Source organism: Heteronotia binoei, chromosome 20 (genome assembly GCF_032191835.1).
Source record: "Heteronotia binoei isolate CCM8104 ecotype False Entrance Well chromosome 20, APGP_CSIRO_Hbin_v1, whole genome shotgun sequence".
Taxonomy (NCBI): Eukaryota; Metazoa; Chordata; class Lepidosauria; order Squamata; family Gekkonidae; genus Heteronotia; species Heteronotia binoei.
The window spans coordinates 16,188,716-16,208,740 of NC_083242.1; the positions used below are offsets into that span (position 1 = coordinate 16,188,716).

General features: G+C 47.4%; 1 protein-coding gene across 2 annotated transcripts in view; it reads left to right on the top strand.

The window, feature by feature from the left end:
- Nucleotides 1–7,014, top strand: part of C20H8orf33 (chromosome 20 C8orf33 homolog) — a 32,029-nt gene extending 25,015 nt beyond the window's left edge. For both annotated transcript variants that reach the window (XM_060261053.1, XM_060261052.1), the window contains exons 7-9: nt 669–759; nt 3,243–3,389; nt 5,529–7,014. In XM_060261053.1, the coding sequence (XP_060117036.1) occupies nt 669–759; nt 3,243–3,389; nt 5,529–5,725 (435 nt within the window). In that variant the 3' untranslated portion in view covers nt 5,726–7,014. The remainder of the gene's footprint in view (nt 1–668; nt 760–3,242; nt 3,390–5,528) is intronic.
- Nucleotides 7,015–20,025: the final 13,011 nt, after the last annotated feature.

The following is a 20,025-nucleotide window of genomic DNA, read 5'->3' on the forward strand; positions in this document are numbered from 1 at the left end:
TGCCACTGAGGCCTCCAATTTATGGTGCAGGAACAAAAAAATACATGATTGGACAACATAGGTACGTGTTACTTTGTATGCTTGGTTCTGGTTGCAAAACTTTAATAAATCATCAGAGTTGGAAATGATTTGGGGCTTCGGTATGAGGGACCAGCAAAATCAGAGTCAGTGTTATCATTCACTCCAGTCCGACAACTGTTCTGCAGGGCCGGATCACAATCCTGATGTGAGCTTGCTTGCATTACCAACCCCTTAAGCAGCCCTTCATCTGACTCCATTGGGGAAGATCTGTAATGAGGGGACATGGCTCGGTGGTAGGACAAAAAAATTCCAGGTTCATGCCCTCCAGTCTCCAGTGAAATAATTTCCGATAGTGAGTGATGGGAATAATCAGACTGAATACAAGAAAGACCTTCATTGCTTTTGGAAACCCTGGTCTGCAACTACATTTCTAGTGGTTCCTTTGGAAGAGGAGTGGAGATCCAAGCTTTGCTAGCCCCACCTTTGAAATAGGGTGTTTTGCAAGTCAGGTCTCTCTTTCCTCCCATCCCATTTGCCCTCCTCGAAACAGGGAACACACAACTCCTAACAGACATCTGGAGAGGAGGAAGATGCTGACGTAGCGGTGTCTGTTCTAACTGGTGTCTCGTCCCCCTTTCTTTGTGCAGCAGTCGGGCGAGCAGGTGAAGAGGGAGGTGGAGTGGTGCGTGGAGCAGCTGGAACTGGGGCTGAAGACTCAGAAGTCATCTCCGAGGCAGAGTGAGTCGGATTGCAGGGTGCAATTGGCCTGCGTAGATGCCGGGGAGATTGCCAAGCTGCGAATGCCAACTGAAGAGGCTTCTGCCGGTGCAGCAGCTGAGAGCTTGAGCTATGAATTGCTAAGTCCCCTGGTTGCATATGCCTGAGTGCCTTTGCTTGCAGTACGGAAGTAATACTTGAAGGACTGCCTCTTTCCATATTGCCAGTTGAGTTCCATATTGCCAAGCCCTGCTCTCTGCGCTCCTGTCTGCAGAGGGAAGGTGGGTGGTTTCCAGAGGCTAAGAGCCAGTTTGGTGTAATGCTTAAGTGCATGGACTCTTAACCTGGGAGAACCAGGCCTGATTCCCCATTCCTCCACATGCAGCTGCTGGTGTGACCTTGGGCCAGACACAGTTCTCCCAGAGCTGTTCTCTCAAGAGCAGTTTTTCCAGAGCTCTCTCAGCTCCACCTACCTCAGAGGCAGTGTTCCCTCTAAGCTGAGTTAGCGTGAGCTGGCTCACAGATTTTTAGCCTCCGGCTCACACATTTTTGTCTTAGCTCAGGAAGGATGGCCCCAGAGCAAACTCATTTAGGCAGTAGCTCACCACTTTAATCCCAGTAACTCACAACTTTAATGCCAGTAGCTATTTTTTGTAGAATTTTTGCTCACAAGACTCTGCAGCTTAGAGGGAACAATGTTCAGAGGGTGTCTCTTGTGGGAAGGGGAAGGGAAAGGAGAATGTAAGCTGCTCTGAGACTTCCAAGTAAAGGGTGGGGTATAAATCCAGTCTCCTCTTCCTTTCCTCCTCCTCTTTGGAATGCCTGCTCCCATGAGGCTGGCCTGGCACTACTCAGTGCGAGGCCAAACATTTTACTTCATCCACTCAAGCTTTTTACTGTTCTCTTTTTTGGCTCTATGCGCGTGCGCGCTTTATATATTTTGTGTGTGTGTGTGTGCGCGCATGCATGCATGCCTGAAAGTCATGCTGACTTCTCGTGACCCCTACTGGGGCAGAGAGGATGTTCAGAGAAGTGGCTTGATCCACCCTGCCCTCCCGACTGCTGGTATTCCAAGGAGGGCTCCCGTCCAAGCAGTTGCCAGGTCAGCCTTGCTTAGCTTCTGGGATCTGATGAGGTCAGTCTTGCCTGGGCTCTCTAGGGCAGGGCAGCCGTTCTCCTTTAACGGTTCGCTCCTTCTCTGAGGATGGTTCTGTCAGTATTCTTCTAGATCTCTCTGTCTGATGAGCTTTTATTTGTGCTTTATTTGATATGTTTGATGTGCTTTATTTCATATGTTTTTAATATGTGTGGGGTCTTTCATTGTCTGTCTTCCTGGTTTGGATTTCTTGTCACTTGCATCCTCAAGCCGGTCTGGAGAGGCGGCATACAGATATTCTAAGCCCGTGGTCCCCAGCCTTTTTTGGCACCAGGGACCCGTTTCATGGAAGACAATTTTTCCATGGACCGGTGGGGGAGGGGGCAGCGGTGGGGTTTTGGCCACTCTAGGCTGCCCCCTGCCTGCACTCTGTCCTGCCCCCCCATGGGGGTCTTTAAATGGGAGGAGCTGGGGCTGTTTCTGTCACCTCCCCACTAGGTGGCCGGGTGGAAGAAGGCCAGTCTGCCTACCCCTCCCGTTTAAAGACCCCCGCTGATAAGAACATAAGAGAAGCCATGTTGGATCAGGCCAACGGCCCATCAAGGTCAACACTCTGTGTCACACAGTGGCAAAAAAATTTATATACACACATACACTGTGGCTAATAGCCACTGATGGACCTGTGCTCCATATTTTTATCTAAACCCTTCTTGAGGTGGCTATACTTGTGGCCGCCACCACCTCCTGTGCCAGTGAATGCCACATCAGTGAGGGCCCATAAATAAGGGGGTAGGCTAAGGTTGCAGTGCTGCCTCTTCTGCCAGCCCGGGACCCAGGCGGATGAAAGAGATGGTGAGGCCTCACTCCGTGGCCCAGTTGCTAGAGGGCCATGGACCAGTAGTTGAGGAACCTGTTCTAAATGAATAATACAACTGACCCCCCCCCCTCCTTTCTCAACATAGGTGCCTTACAGGAAGGGGCTCACTTTCTAGCAAGAGCTCCTTTACATATCAGGCCACAGACCTCTGATGTAGCCAGTCCTCCAAGAGCTTACAGTAGGCGCTGTAAGAAGAGCCCTGTAAGCTCTTGGAGGATTGGCTACATCAGGGGGTGTGGTCTAATATGCAAGGGGGTTCCTGCTAGAAAGTGAGCCCTGCTTACAGGCGTTCAGTAGAAACAGTGGTAAACCCAGCTCGGAAACCGTTAGCAACCCAAAATGCCTGGAAAATAATTTCCGCCAAACTGGAACCCCTGGCAAACGGTTGGGAAAACCTGAAGGCGGGGCCCTGCCCTGGATCGCTCAGGCAAGCCGAATCCCATCAAGTCATGGAAGCTGATCAGGGAGTCCCATCTCACACAGGGCTTCTTTTACGCTCCGTTTTGTGACACGTTCCATGCTTTAATCCAGCAGACGAGGCGCTGCGGGCCATCAAGACGCTACGCAGCGAGAAAGCCGTGCTGGCCAAGAAGCGCCAGATCATGCGACTCATGTTTGGCGATTACAGGAAGAAAATGGCAGAGGAAAGGCAGAAGCAGCTGAAGCTCATGCAAGCAGGTAAGGAAGCCCAGGCACACATTGGGGGGTCGTGGACAGGGATTTGGAAGCGGCAATGAATCGGAGCTTCTCCCTCTTCCCTGTGTTGGATGTTGCCAAGATTAGGTGTTAGTTCAACAGCATAGACCCCACTGTTAGAGGTAGAGGACCGTCTATACCAGGGGCGGCCAAACTATGGCAAGGGAGCCACATGTGACACTTTCAAACGTATTGTGTGGCTCTCGAAGCCCCCACAGCCCCGTTGGCCAGCTTGGAGAAGGTTTTTGTCTCTTTAAATTGCTTCTCTAAGCCAAGGCAGCCAACAGCTTGAAGAATGCATTTAAAGATAAAATTGCTTTCTTTCCACCTCTCTCCCCATCTGTTTTCCTCCCTCCATCTCCCCCCTCTCCCCCCTCTCCCTCCCTCCCTCCTTCCTTCCTTCCTTCCTTCCTTCCTTCCTTCCTTCCTTCCTTCCTTCCTTCCTTCCTTCCTTCCTTCCTTCCTTCCTTCCCTCCCTCCCTCCTTCCCTCCTTCCCTCCTTCCCTCCTTCCTTCCTCCCTCCCTCCCTCCCTCCCTCCCTCCCTCCCTTCCTTCCTTCCTTCCTTCCTTCCTTCCTTCCTTCCTTCCTTCCTTCCTTCCTTCCTTCCTTCCTTCCTTCCGTCCGTCCCTGAAACATCTGACATTAAGCAAGTTTGGCCACCCCTGGCCTAACACCTTCAGATCTGGTTGCCTTGTCTGGAGATGTTACCTCTGCCTTTAACTCTTTTATTAATTGATTGATTTCATTTGATTTTTATCCCACCCTACACCACCAGGGGCTCAGGGCAGCTCATAACATGTGAGTATAACAATTTAAAAGATAAAACATAAGATAAAAGATTAAAATTTAGTTCTGTACATAAATCGCAAGATGGCGATAATGCTATTAAGATGCTCTCAGGAAAAAAAATTAGCCCTTGTATGTGTACTAAATTTGATTTTTTAAAAGTGGCAAAGCATTCCCACCAATCAGGACATAGAAAGTGTGAATAGCACAGGTGAATGGCAGGAGGGGGAGGGCCAGGGGAGGCTGGTCTAATGTGGTGTCGCCATGTCAACCAAAGGCCTGGTGGAACATCCCTGTTTTACAGGTCATGTGGAATAGTTCAGCTTTTGAGCGGGGACATAATTTTGGTTCTCTTGATACAGAATTAAATCAATCTCTCTCTCTCTCTCAATTTCAGACTGAGCCTGAAAATTAATTCAGTTGATCATAGCAAGTGGTTGGAGAAAGGGACCTTTGGATGGAAAGGAGGGGAGGCCCTTGTTTGCCACAATTTCGCAATGTCACTGGCTGCGAAAATCAGCTTCCCTGAGAAATCCCCACTTAACATTAATTGAAAAGCAAGTTTCTAGGCCTTATGATTGCAAGTAGATGCTTGAAAGTAGGTGGATGTTATCTTGGTAACACAGTGGATTCTAGAGAAGCTGTTGAATAAGATTTCTGGTGGCCAAAATGTGGGGCTTGAGCCTCTTCCCCTCAAACAGGAGATGAATTTCATCAAAATAGCAGTTGATGCAGAATGCATAATACAGAAGAAAGGAACAAACACAAGAATGAACCCTAATGAACCATATGAACATATGAAGCTGTCTTCTACTGAATCAGACCCTCGGTCCATCAAAGTCAGTCTTGTCCACTCAGACTGGCAGCGGCTCTCCAGGGTCTCAAGCTGAGATTTTTCACACCTATTTGCCTGGACCCCTTTTAGTTGGAGATGCCAGGAATAGAACCTGGGACTTCTGCTTACCAAGCAGATGCTCTACCACTGAGCCACTGTCCTTCTCCAAACCACCCTTTTCTCCCCAGGCCTGTAGAGTGTGGCATGCTTTGCTCGGTGTGTTGACTGCTAGGCATGCAAATAGATCTGAGATGAAAAGAGAGATCAGTGAATTGGTTAAAAATGTCACAAAGCTGCTAACGCGTATGCTGTATTTCAGGGGTGGCCAACGGTAGCTCTCCAGATGTTTTTTTGCCTACAACTCCCATCAGCCCCAGCTAGCATGGCCAATGATTGGGGCTGATGGGAGTTGTAGGCAAAAACATCTGAAGAGCTACCATCGGCCACCCCTGCTATATTGGGAGGTAGACCTTAACATTGCCTCTCCTCTCCTCTGAAGCTTCAAAGGCGGGACGTATTGCAGAAGTGACCGAAGACGCACGCCGAAAGAGCAGCACGGTTTTCAGGAAGTCGGACAAAGCGGCCGGGAAAAGTAAAAACCCCAAGGACCCTCTTCTCCGTTTTGCCGGAACAGCCAACACTTGCTCTTTTAGATTCACACCGTCCCAAGAAGAGTTCCAGTTTAATTTTTTCTAAGAACTCTACATGAACGATTGTGAGTTGGTTTTCATCAGGTGCTGCGAATTCCTGCTTTTTTAAAGATTTTAACCTTAGCAGCACAATAGCTTGTGAGGGAAGGGGGTGGTATTCTGCTACAATCTCGAGTGTCAAGTCCACGGTCGTTCAGCTGTCAACATCAGACCTTGTAGTAAATAGGTTTTATTGAAATACCGACTTCCGTAGGGCAAGACGGTTCTTGCAAAAACTGAGACCGATTTCTCACTCACCCTGTTCCGGTCTCGTTGCTAATTTTCGCTGCGGGGCTGCTGCTGGATTTCGCACAAACTGCCCAAGCCGGCGAGTTGCCCAACCCCTTTTCAAGTTCCCTCTGCGGCAGACAGAAACCGGTTTTCAGAGGATCCCGCCTGCTGCGGAGGGAACTTGAAGAGAGGCGGGGCAACTCGCTGGTCCGGGGCAGTTTGTGCAAAATCCAGCAGCAGCCCCAAGGAAGAAAGTGAGAGTGGGGTAAGTTTAGTGAGAAATCAGTCTGATTCTGGCAGACTTTCACCCTGTACTTATACCCTTTATGATGACTGTCAAACATTTGAATAATGGCACCAAGCAAGCAAACCTCCCCTCCCACCAAAGTTCGGGTCCCATAGCTCCCTTCTTTCTGCAGGTGCACACATAATCCCCAGAAGGCAGGCCTGTGACTTTGGCCATCACTTCACTTGGTTACTACAAAGATAACAGGGCATTGCAAGCAAAGGTCATACAGCAGGACTACAATCATGGCAAGAGGCACTCTTGTCATCCAGTCTTTACATCAAGGGTGCCCTGACTTGGATAGCCCAGGCAAGCCTGATCTCAGAAGCTGAGCAGGGCCAAGCCTGGCAAGTACTTGGATCAGAGGCCTCCTTGGAATACCAGGACCGGGAGGCAGAGGCAGGCTGGATCAAGCCGCTTCTCTGAAGGTCCTCCATGCCCCGGTAGGGGTCGCCTGAGGTCACCATGACTTCCAGGCGTGCGCACACACACACACAATATAAAAAGGGGAGGCTTCTTTGAGCGGTACAGTAGGTATCGTTAACCCATCATAAAAGGTCAATTTACAAACAGAGGGATAAAAGGGAAATGGTAAGCAGTGAAAGAAACCAGCATCCTGGGAAAGACAGCCGGTAAAGGGCGAAGACTCTTTGCTTTAAATGTGCTCTCTTTGAAAGCTCTGTTTGAACTGTAGAGTGGGAGAAGAGAGGGGGGCATGACAATAACGAAAGCTGTATTGAGTGAAGAACTACACGAGTCAATAAAAATGTCTGTATGCATTTCTCCATCTGGGCTTCTTTCTCTCCTTCCGTGCTTTTTGTTGCATATGAACAAGTTTTTGGAAAAGCAATTGCAGCTGATAATTGCTAAAGGGCGTCGCTGAATTCTATGATCAGCAGAAGGCCTTCCGATTCGGCATCTGACGCAGCTGGTCAAATTTGATGTTGATTATGAGGAATAAAACGGGCAAAGGAGCCAACAGGTTGTGCTTCGGCTGCAGGTTTTTGTTCCACCAACATGCTTCCCTCAGTGGTATGGAGGGGGACTGGCTGTGAATGCTGAGAGAAATGGGGCATCAATTTTAAAAGGCAGCACAGGCTTTTTACCTGTAGGGATGGTTTAAGGGAATATTCACCCACCAGTATTCCCTGCTTTACAGTCAAACTCCATATTCTGTCATCTGGAAGTGCAATCCAGGCCATTCTGTCAATCCCTACCAGCCCAGTCTACATTTATTTATTTATATATTCGGTTTATGGATCTCCTGAACCTGGCAATTTCAGGCTCTAGGCCAGGGGTGGGCTTAATTTAAGAGCCATATAGAATAAACATCAGATGTTTGAGAGCCGCAAGGAAGGAAAACAGATGGGGGAGGTGGAGGTGGGAAAAAAGCGCTTTAAATACATCTGAGCCACCAACTGGCTTAGCTAGGAGGAGTGATTTAAAGAGACAAATATCTTCTCTGAGCCTGCTGATAGGGCAGCGGGGGTTTCAGGAACCACACAGTATGTGTGAAAGAGCCACATGTGGCTCCCGAGCCACAGTTTGGCCACCCCAGCTTTAGGCGACATACAACCATTAAAAACAATTAAAAGCAAAAAAAGAGAATTGGCTACATTGTCTTAGGTGGCATCAAACATTCCTTTGTTACCCCACTCTGACTGTGTTTCTGACTCACGGGCAGGAAGAGAGGGGGGGCCGAAGTGAAGATGGAGAGAAATGGAAAAAAGAGGATGCTGGCTATGATGCAACCACTATCCCCTTGCGGAACATCTTCCTTATGGGCCCTCCAGAATTGCACTGAGTTCCCCTGGTACCTGGGCATGGAGGAGACCCAATTCTGAGCCCAAACGATTCAGCAGCTTCTGGAATTGATCAGCCAGCCAGCTGACGGGTGTAAAACAGAAAGGGACATCTGGCCCCTGGCTCGAACTTCTCCCTCTTTTTAGCCCTGGCACCCTCCGTTGTAACCCAAAACCTTTGGCAGAGCCCCTGACTTGCATTCTGACCCCAGAAGATGCTTGGCCCACCAGCCAGGCATTCTCTGCTTCCTGATTGGCCACTCCTGCCATATTCTAAACCCCGTGAACCGGTGTCCTGGTTGCAGAATCTGTCTCCTGCCATTGGTTAAAGACAGGGGTGGATCGAGGAATCCTAATTTGGCCTTTGGCTGTTGGCTTGTGTGGGTTTGAAGGGACCATAGATGCCCAGCAGGAGAAAAGCTTTTAGAAGAGGAATTTTTGCAGGGCACAGCGTCTGCAAAGGGACGGATCTCGGGCTCCCTGCTCACTGAATATCCATCAGGACGGGCTTCGTTCTGGACCAGCCAAGAGAGGGAAACACAACCTAATAAATGTTGTAATGATATCACTTTTGTTTGCAAATTGGGGAGTGGGTGGGAGGGAGAAACCCACAAATAATGTTTACTTTGTATTAGATTTTTTTTTTTTACTGTACAACAAAATTTTAGTGGCTGTTTTCCTTTTGCTGTAAAACTACCCTGATCTGGGTGAGGGTATTCCAGACAAAATGATTTAACAGTGAGGAAAGTTATTTCAAGTTAATTGTCTCATGTTTTGTCGTTAGGGAGCTGTTTTAAAAAGAAACCGTTTGAAGGAACATGTGGTGATTTTGAATGATAAAGCTTGGATGTTCTTGCTTGCTCTGAAAAGGTGTGAGGATAAATGCTTCTAGCCAGGATTAAAAATGCTGCTGCTTGAAGCGCACTTGGTGTAATTAGTAGACTGTTCAAAGCCACCAAGTAATACACCAACTTTCAGTTTGCAAAAATATATATTACAAGGATTGTGTACGACACATCATAAAGAATGCAAGAGCCCGATGTTCACACTGAAGTGAGAAGCTTGATGCTGTGATTAGAGAATGTAGAACAGGGTTCCTAAATAATTGAGCTGTTAAACTGAAGAAAACAATTGAAACGTCATCAAAATGGGAGAGGCGTCTTTTTAAGGAGGCGGCTACACTGAAGCTACGTTCCTCAGGAGCACCCACTTTGTGAATTCCAGTTGGACTATTTCCAAGTTTGGACTTATATCTATTCATTTGGGGACAGGGTTTTTTTGGCCCTTTTGGGGTTTCTGTTACTTTAAACGGCCCTAGCACCGCCAGCCTGTATCATTATTGTATTGTTTATTATGTATCGTACACAAGCCTTGTAATATATGTTTTTGCAAACTGAAAGACAGTGTATTACTTGGTGGCTTTGATCAGGATAAAAAATGCAGCTGGGTTCGCACCAAGCTGCTTCAAGAGGCGCAGGATATAAATGTGCAGAAATAGATAGATAAATAAAATATGGAAAGGAAGTTTCTTTAATGCCTTAAGAAAACTTAACGTGTATTAAGAAGGAGAAATTATTTTATTTTTCCTTCTGCTTGGTCTTCCTTAAATTGAAAAGTCCTTTTTAGAATGTGATTGTAAAATCCTCGCTTCAGTGTTTACTAGTTTATTAGTTAGTGGGCTGGTTGGATTATCAATTAGTTATCAGTTTTTAATATTGTTTGGATATTGTTAATATTGTTTTCTTGTTTTCTGCCTTGTTTTTGAAAAGGATATAAGCACAATCAATCATTACCGGTGCTATCCATTAAATACACTTTCTCGTCGAGCAGACGCTGCAAGACTTTACATTTGGGCCCTGGAAAGGCCTGCAAAATCCATCCCTAGCTTCCGGCAACATCTCAGGCCCTCCAGCCTTCAGTAGCCCAGTAGCCTCCATGCAGGAAGTATGGATCGTCTATTTATGCCTGATCTTGGTGGTGCTCGTGTATATTTTAATGAAGCAGCGGCCCGACGATGTTATCGAGAGTGAGAAAGATACCAAAACCGCCCCAGCGTCGAGCTCCTACTCCTCCGGCAGCGTCGGAAGACGTCTGGAATGTTCCGAGGAAGAGCTGGAGCAGTCCCTCGAGCGCCTGATGGGGGTGTTCTCCAAAGCTGATGCCCGAAAGAGGGAATCTCCCCATGAGCACAGCGCCTCTACCCATCAGAGAGAATCATCAGGAAGGGGATCTGCTGAGACCCACATCCAGGTACTCTGCTTTTGAATTGGTTTATTTATTTAATATTAGCCCCATGGCACTGCAGTCCGAGCTCTCTGCTCACGACCTGAGTTTGATCCCAGCGGAAGCTGGTTCAGGTAGCCGGCTCCAGGTTGACTCAGCCTTCCATCCTTCCAAGGTCAGTAAAATGAGCACCCAGGTTGCTGGGGGGGAAGTGTAGATGGCTGGGGAAGGCAATGGCAAACCATCCAGTAAAAAGTCTGCCGTGAAAACGTTGTGAAAGCAACATCACCCCAGAGTCGAAAACAACTGGTGCTTGCACGGGGGACTACCTTTACCTTTTTATTTATTTAATATAACTTTATCGTAAGACACCTTCTTAGAAGACGGCTTACAGCTGACTGATCAGTAGATATCTGGTAAACAGAAGAAGATGATGATATGGGATTTATATCCTGCCCTATACTCTGAATCTCAGAGCGGTCACAATCTTTTTTACCTTCCCCCCCCACACACACACACAATAGACACCCTGTGAGGTGGGTGGGACTGAGAGAGCTCTTGCAGCAGCTGCCCTTTCAATGACAACTCCCATGAGAGTTATGGCTAACCCAAGGCCATTCCAGCAGGTGCATGTGGAGGAGTGGGAAATCAAACCCGGTTCTCCCAGATTAAAGTTCGCACATTTAATCACTGCACCAAACTGGCTCTCATCCTGCCCCTAATAGTTCATCCTGCCCCAATAGCAGTAGTAAAAGTTATTGTGTAAAGCCATTGGCCATTACAATTACAGCAACTTACAAGTTAAAAGCGGTCAAAGGCTCTAAAAATTAACTTGTTCAAATTTAGATTATTTACAATCTTAATTACATACAGGAAAGGAAAAGGAAAGGTCCCCTGTGCAAGCACCAATCGTTTCCGACTCTAGGGTGACATTGCTTTCACAACATTTTCACTGCAGACTTTTTTACGGGGTGGTTTGCCATTGCCTTCCCCAGTCATCTACGCTTTCCCCCCCAGCAAGCTGGGTACTCATTTTACCGACCTCAGAAGGATGGAAGGCTGAGGCTACCTGAAAACCCAGCTTCCGCCGAGGATCGAACTCAGATAATTAGCAGAGCTTAGGACTGCAGTACTGCAGCTTTAACACTCTGCAACACAGGGAATTACATACAGCGTCCCCGTAATTCAGGCTCTAGTTGTCCAGTTAACAACATCATTTTGCTCTCTACCTGGGTACTGCGTTTGCCCTGATTTACATTCAGGTACTCTGCAAGGGCCAGAAAGTATTTGCGAGTCAGCGCAGTCTGGTGCCTCCTTGGCTGAATATCTTGAAATGGATCTGCCGAGTATAGCGTTGGGGTGTGTGGAACAGACCCCCAAGTATATCTGTTTCAGGACGATACATGTAATTCAACCTGTGGGAGGGAGGGAAGACAGGTCTATGAGGTTGCTCATCACGGACGAATTTCTCCTTAAAACCAGTTTGTCTGCTGATTTTTAAAGATGCTGTCGGCGTCACTAAACTAGTAAACTGATAACCGACGAAGGTGAAGTATGGTGGTATGCAGGGCTTTTTCTGTCACAGGAACTCCTTTGTATATTAGGCCACACACCACACCCCCCGATGTAGCCAATTCTCCTGGAGCTTACAGTAGGCCCTGTACGAAGAGCCCTGTAAGCTCTTGGAGGCTTGGCAACATCAGGGGGTGTGTGGCCTAATATGCAAAGGAGTTCCTTCTACAAAAAAAATCCCGCTAGTGATATTTATGTCAGATCCAGCCCTTGTAACAAATTAGTTTGACACCTCTAGGGGTAGGGCGCCTAGGCTAGAACTGAGCTCCATTCCATGCTCTGATGCTCATTAGATGACAGTTTAGGCCAGCAGTGCTCTTCTGCTGTCTCACCCTAACCAACCTTGCAGGGTTGTTAAGATAAAATGAGGGGGGAGAGCCATTTGCTGCCCGAGGCTCCTTGGAAGGAAGGGCAAAATAGAAATGTTGTACATGATCAGCGGGATTAAGAATTGGCTTCCTACACCCCACCCCCATGGAACATGAACAAATCTGACTGGAGTGGAATGATTGGAGCCAGTTCGATGTAGTGGTTAAGTGCAGTGATTCTTATCTGAGAGAACCCGGTTTGATTCCCCACTCCTCCACCTGCACCTGCTGATGTGACCTTGGGTCAGCCACAAGTTCTCACTGAGGTGTTCCACTCAAGAGCAGTTTCTGTGAGAGCTCTCTCAGCTCCACCTACCACACAGGGTGTCTGTTGTGGGGGAGGGGAAGGGAAAGGAGATTGTGAGCCGCTCTGAGACTCCTTCAGGTAGTGAAGGACAGGGTATAAACCCAATCTCTTCTTCTGTTTGAAAGAACAAATCATGAATGTGTTCCTCAATAGATCCACCCCAAGGCACACATTCCAGGTAGAACAGCTCCTAATGTGTGGAACAACAGTCTCTTTTCTCCCTGGAGCATCTGGACACTCTGGGGGATGCTCTGTATGGCAGGGTGTGTTTGACACCCTCCCCGGAGGGCAAAGAAGGAGCAGACACTGGTCAGGGAACACCTGGAACCTGAATATGGGAGATATGTGGGTGGGGCTTTTTTTGAGCAGGAACACTCTGGAACACAGTTCCAGCTGGCTTGGTGTCAGAGGGTGTGGCCTAATATGCAAATAAGTTCCTGCTCAGCTTTTTCTACAAAAAAGCCCTTTGTGAAACAATGGTGATGTCAGGGGGTGTGACCTAACATGTGAATTAGGTCCTGCTGGGCCTTTTCTACCAAAAACCTGAGTGTGGAGAACCCAGCGCAAGAGACCAGCACTGTAAGCACTGATCTTTCAAAAGCACACATCTTGTGTGGGAGGGGATGGAACTTTCTGTTCTTGATGAGCACCCCATTTGTTCCCTAATGCCCACCTGCCACAAGGCCATGGCTCCTCTGTCTCCCAGCTGAGTGGTTCTTTTGTTTGGCTAACTGGCAAAATGAGGAGGGTAGGTTTATTCCCGTGGGAACCTATTGGATGAGGTTTTCTACCAAGTCTGGTTTGAACCACAGGAAAGTGACTTTAGACCAGGGCTGGCCAAATTTGCTTAATGTGAGAACTGCATAGAATAAACGTCAGATGTTTGAAAACTGAAGGGGAGGGAGGGAGGGAAGGAAGGAAGGAAGGAAGGAAGGGAGGGAGGGAGGGAAGGAAGGAGGGAAGGAAGGAAGGAAGGAAGGAAGGAAGGAAGGAAGGAAGGAAGGAAGGAAGGAAGGAAGGAAGGAAGGAAGGAAGGAAGGGAAGGAAGGGAAGGGAGGGAGGGAGGGGGGAAGGAGGGAAGGAAGGAAGGAAGGAAGGAAGGAAGGAAGGAAGGAAGGAAGGAAGGAAGGAAGGAAGGAAGGAAGGAAGGAAGGAAGATAGATGGGGAGAGAGGTGGCAAGAAACCAACTTTAACTTTAAATGTATTCTTCAATCTGCTGGCTGGTTGATGGGGTGGTGGGGGCTTCAAGAACCACACAATCTGTGTGAAAGAGCCATGTGTGGCTCCCTAGCCACAGTTTGCCCCCCCCTGCTTTAGACACATCACCTTGGAGTCTAGTATCACATTGGAAACAAGTGTGTGGTATGGCACTCAGGGAGAAGCATGTGTTGGAATGCTCCCCTGTATGTGTTGAAAAACAACCTCTACCTGCCCTGGGAATGGTCTGGGAACAGTGAAATGCAGCTGCGTTAGGAAAGATTGCCCTATCGGATGGGCAGCCCCTGGGAGATCTAAAAATAGGGACCTCTTTCTCTTGGCACTAGATCTTCCCACAAGCTGAAGGGATTCCAACCTATTATAGAAAGCTGTCGTATTCTGCCCAACACTGCAAAAAATTCTTCACAAGCTCTGCCCCATAATACTGATTCAACAAAAGTAAGATTTATTTTAGGAGCACAGGATTGAACAGTGCAATCCTAAAAACACTTCCCCAGGAGTATCATCTTTTGAATAAAATGGGAGTTCCTTTTGAGTAGAATTGCTTGGGATTGCTGCTTACCTTTGCTTAAAAGGTTTTTTTTGTGACAAATTGGCAAATCATCTGCATTAGCGGCCTAGATTTGCATCAAAACCTCTGTCAGAATGCTATTTGAAGAAAGGGCATCATTTCCCTGGAATGTAAGATGAACTGACGTTCTTGGTCACGGTAGAAAGTGAGACAACCTAATCTGGAGTTGTGTCTCTTAGAGTGATACAGCTGAACCCATTAAGAAAATTACTTTTGCATGCCAAAACAAAAACTATTCTGTGTTTAAATCAAGTAATATTAGGGTTTCAATGAAACAATGCCTGGCTCTGCTACTTGTGGTTCTAATAGAATAAAGTCAGTCCAGGGGCACCTTTAAGACCAATGAAGTGCTAGTCAAGGTATGAGCTTTCGTGTGCAGGCGCACTTCTTCCTACAAAATGCAATGGAAGAAAACCATTCAAATTTGAAGACGGTGTTGAAAAGCAAGTTGGCATATAACGTAAGAGAAGCCATGTTGGATCAGGCCAATGGCCCATCCATAGGGTTGCCAAGTCCTTTTCAAGTCCTGGCAGAGGACTACAAAATGACGTCACCTGGAAGTGACGTCATCAAAATGGTGGTGCGCACAGGGGCCGCTCTAGGTGTTTCTGGGAAAACTCTATGGTTTTCTCAGATGCTCTAGCCATTTGGGAGGTTAAAACTCTATGGTACCACTTCGATGATGTCACTTCTGGGTGGCTTTTAGCTTGGAAAATGTGGGCCGGCGGGTTGTGAACCTCCCAGGCAGGGGATTCCCCATCCAGACAGGGGGCTTGGCAGCCCTACCCATCCAGTCCGACACTCTGTGCCACACAGTGGCCAAAAAACCCAGGTGCCATCAGGAGGTCCACCAGTGGGGCCAGAACACCAGAAGTCCTCACACTGTTGCCCCTCCCAAGCACCAAGAATACAGGGCATCACTGCCCCAGACAGAGAGTTCCAACAATACACTGTGGCTAATAGCCACTGATGGACCTCTGCTCCATATGTTGATCCAATCCCCTCTTGAAACTGGCAATTTTTGTAGTCGCTACCACCTCCTGTGGCAGTGAATTCCACATGTTAATCACCCTTTGGGTGAAGAAGTACTTCCTTTTATCCATTGTAATCCGACTGCTCAGCAATTTCATAGAGTGCCCGCGAGTTCTTGTATTGTGAGAAAGGGAGAAAAGGGCTTCTTTCTCTACCTTCTCTATCCCGTGCATAATCTTGTAAACTTCTATCATGTCACCCCTCGGTCGACATTTCTCTAAGCTAAAGAGTTCTTTCTTCATAGGGAACAACATTTGCAGCAATAAATATGTCAAAATAGGAGATAAGTGTGTCAGAGGATCTTTTCTAATTGTGGGGAGTTAACTGAGATTCCTTTATGGTACCCCATTCGTCTCCCCTCAAACATGAAGGTAACAAAGGGTGTTTTTTTTTTCTTTTAGTTGGGGTGGGGTGCATTCTCCATTGTAAAATGTCTGTGCAATTGTGTGTGTGTGTTTAACCACTGGAAGCTAGGGGGTTGAACTTGCAATTGAGAGGCCCTGAGTTTACATCTCACAGTTGGCATCCTCTTTAGGTATCCTTAGGGAAAAGTCTTACCTTAACCCTTTCTCCCCCTCCCCCAGTGTGAAATGTGGAGATGATAATATTGATCTGCCTTTGAAGCAGGCCTCATTTTGGGCAGGAGTTCCCAGCTCCAGAACCTCTAGATTTTATTGTGCTTTCTTTCTTAAACCCCCCCCCCCCCAATACTTGCTTCTGGACTCCATTGTTCAAACCCCCCTGGGAGAATTTTGCTGAACTCTTAAGAACTAAAACTTTCTAATATTTTTCCCCACAAAAAAAATGAGGAAATAACCAAAACAGTATGATGGGAGTAAGTTTTAATTATGACAATCATCATTCAAGAAGCTGAGCTGATATAGTTGAGGCCACCTTCCGGTGATGTCAGGGGTGTGATATGCAAATGAGTGATGCAGATGAGTTGTGCTAATGAGCTCCGGCACCTCTTTTTCTACGACACAACCTCTGCTTTGAACACTCTTGAACACAATGTCTCTTTTTTTAACCAGTTAAAGGTAACACAAGCAGAGGTCACTTTGTAGAAAATAGGTGGTGGAGCTCATCCCGGGATTGTTATGCAGCTGCACCTACTATTCAGTGGACAAGGTAGGTGGGGAGGAGGAGGGGGAACCCTCAGAAAGGTTCAGGCGCTGTGCTCCTGTGAGCTCCTGCTGAATCTGAGGCCTGAACACGAGGAACATGGCTGCCAGCTGGAAGGCAAGCACCAGGGCTTTTTTGTTCAGCAGGAACGCAGTTCCGGCTGGCTTGGTGTCAGGGTGTGTGGTCTAATATGCAAATGAATCCCTGTTAGGCTTTTTCTACCAAAAAAGCCCTATGTGGAACAATGGTGGTGTCAGGGGTGTGTGGCCTAGTATGCAAATGAGTTCCTGCTGAGCTTTTTCTACCAAAAAAGCCCTGGCAAGCACCATATTTCCCACTAAGTATATGAGCCAGCAGCAGGGCTGTCTTAATGCATGGGCCTGATGGGCACTTGCCTGTGGGTCCCACGAGCATAGAGGCCCCATACTAATCTGTGTATGATGCAGTACTAATAACCACTTACCTTTTTATTCCTGTGAGTGGTTGTTGTAGGGGCCCAGTACACTGCTTTGCCTGGGGCCCCTAATGCCGTTAAGATGCCCTGGCCAGCAGAGCTGTTGGCTCGAGTGGGTGGAGTTCTCTGGGAGTTTTCCAGGCTTCCGTGACTCTCTCTGTGTCACCAGCTATTTCTACTTTTGGGCCTGGCAACCCTTAATGATATGATATTTCTCCTAACCATTACCTCACTTGCCGGATGATGACTCTGTGGGGCATGGGGGGGTGGGGGGGTGGGAAAGGGGGAATGTTTGCCAAAACAAAATCCTCGGCTAAGGAGAAACAGCAAAGACGGAATGTGAATTTTCCTCTCCTTGTTTGAGAAACAAACGTTAGAGTTCTCCATTTTGGGTAGCGGCTTGGACATATACTCCCATCGCTTTATCTTTGGGGGGAAATTTTTGCTCAGCGCCCTAAACAGAGTGCTTACAAAAAGGCCTTAAAAATCAAGGGCTGGAGTCTCTCTGTATTTGTCCCAGGCCACCGCTTTATTTATTTATTTTAAATCACACGTGCTTAAAGAGTGTTGCATAATCTAAATGATTTGGCATTGTTTTGTTCAGGGTTGTCATGACATGGCTTTTGTTTTTGAAATTTTTGCTCAGTGGTTGGAAATCCTACTTAAAAAAAAAATCTGTTGCTGGACCGGCTGCTAGGATGTGGCGGGGGGGGGGGGGGGGGCGGACCCTGGCCCCTTGACGATTTCCAGCAAAAGTTGGGACGCGCCTGCCACACCCTGGTTCTTATAGACCAGGGGTGGCCAAACTGCAGCTCAGGGGCCACATGTGGCTCTTTCACACATATCGTGTGGCTCTCAAAGTTCCCACAACCCTATCAGCCAGCTTGGGGAAGGCATTTGTCTCTTTAAATTGCTTCTTTGAGCCAAGCCAGCCGGCAGCTTGGAGAATATGTTGCTTGGAGAATAAAGTTGCTTTCTTTCTGCCTCTCCCTCCCCCATCTTTACTCCTTCCTTCCTTCCTTCCTTCCTTCCTTCCTTCCTTCCTTCCTTCCTTCCTTCCTTCCTTCCTTCCTTCCTTCCTTCCTTCCTTCCTTCCTTCCATCCATCTACCTACATTTGCTGTTCATGTCTTGCAGCTCTCAAGCATCTGACATTCTATGCAGCTCTTACATTAAGCAAGTTTGGCCACCTTTTCTACTAGAGCAGGGTGGCCAAATTTGCTTCACTTAAGAGCCACATAAATTAAATGTCAGATGTTTGAGAGCCGCAAGACAATGAAGGGAAGAAGGAAGGAAAATAGATGGAGGAAGGAGAGGTGAAAAGAAAGTAACTTTAAATGCATCCTCCAAACCACTGGCTAGCCTGGTTTGGAGAAGTGATTTAAAGAGAGAAATGCCTTCTCCAAGCTGGCTGACAGGGCTGTGGGGGCTTTAAGAGCCACACAATATGTTTGGAAGAGCCACATGTGGCTCCTGAGCCACAGTTTGGCCAACCCTGTTATAGAGGGATGGGAGCAGGGCAGTGGTAAAAAACACTGTTGTTTGGCTACCTCTTGTTTGACCATGATCAGTAATCTCAAATATTCCCAGAAGCCAAGAAAGCTGCTGTCTAGAGGGAAGCGTGCCTTTTACAAAATTCACTAGAGTGTCATTATTTAACCAGCTTGCCACCCGAGCCCTGTCCCAAGTGAGGGGCAAACCTGGCCAGGTAGCAAACCTTCCCCTCTTGGCCACCTGGAATAATTTTCGGTGTCTCACAACAGGAAGAGTTGGCCTTTCTCCTCTTGATCTTAATGTGATTTGGATTTTTAAAAACTGCAATATTCCTGGTTTGCTTCATTTTCCCTGTAGTTTTGTTAACTGTAGTCTGTCTCTGGTGCCCCATGACACAATCCACAGAGAAGAACCGTGTAATGAAGTCCCCATATTTATAGAGCTGGATTCGAATCCAGGAGAACCTTAGAGACCAACCAGATTTTCAAGGTAGAAGCATTTGAGAGCCAAGGTTCCCATTCCCAGCTTTCCAAAGCCTGTGCCCTGAAATGCAGCCAACTGTGTGACCTTGAGCCAGTCTCAGTCCTCCCAGAGTTCTCTCTGCCCCACCTACCTCACAGGGGGCCTGTTGCAGGGAGGGGAAGGGAAGGCAATTCAATCACATAATTAGTCCTTTATGTGCATATAAAAATGGATAAGATGGAACATAAAATACAGATAGTTTTTGGATGGATTTGGGTTCACAGTTGGATAAATATACCATCAAATTGACTCTTTATATCAGGGGTGTCAAACATACAGTCTGGAGGATGAATCAGGCCCCCAGAGGGCTCCTATCAGGCTCCCGAGCAACTGGCTGTCATCTGCTTCCTTCTCCCGCTCTCTTGCTTCCTTCCGCATCTCAGCTTGCTTTGCCAGGCTTGCTCAATCACACAGGAGCTACAGAGCAAAACCACGATTTTCTCCATTGGTCGAGGCTTCCCCCCCCCCTCCTGGTCCATTGAGGAGAGAGGGAAAGAACCAGAGCTTCCTTTGCTCAGTTCTCTGGATCCCATGGGAGAAATACAAAGAAAGCAGCTTTTTAAGACCAACAAGTGCTAATGTTTTAAGCATGTTTTATTTTAAGGTGTTTTTTTTTTATTTTTAGTCGTGTTTGTGTCTTTTAAGAAGTTTATATCTCTGCTTTAAAAAAAAAGGGTAAAGGTAGTCCCCTGTGCAAGCACCAGTCATTTTCGACTCTGGGGTGACGTTGCTTTCACAATGTTTTCACGGCAGACTTTTTATGTGGTGGTTTGCCATTGCCTTCCCCAGTCATCTACACTTTTCCCCCAGCAAGCTGAGTACTCATTTGACCGACCTCGGAAGGATGGAAGGCTGAGTCAACCTCGAGCCAGCTACCTGAACTCAGCTTCCGCTGGGATCGAACTCAGGTTGTGAGCAGAGGGCTCCAACTGCAGTACTGCAGCTTTACCACTCTGCGCCACAGGGCTCATCATATCTCTGCTACCTAATCTTAAATAGGTACACACATGGCCCGGTCTGACATGACCCGGCCCTGCCCAACAAGATCTCATTTAGGTCAGATCCAACCCTCATAACAAATGAGTTTGACACCCCTGCTTTATAT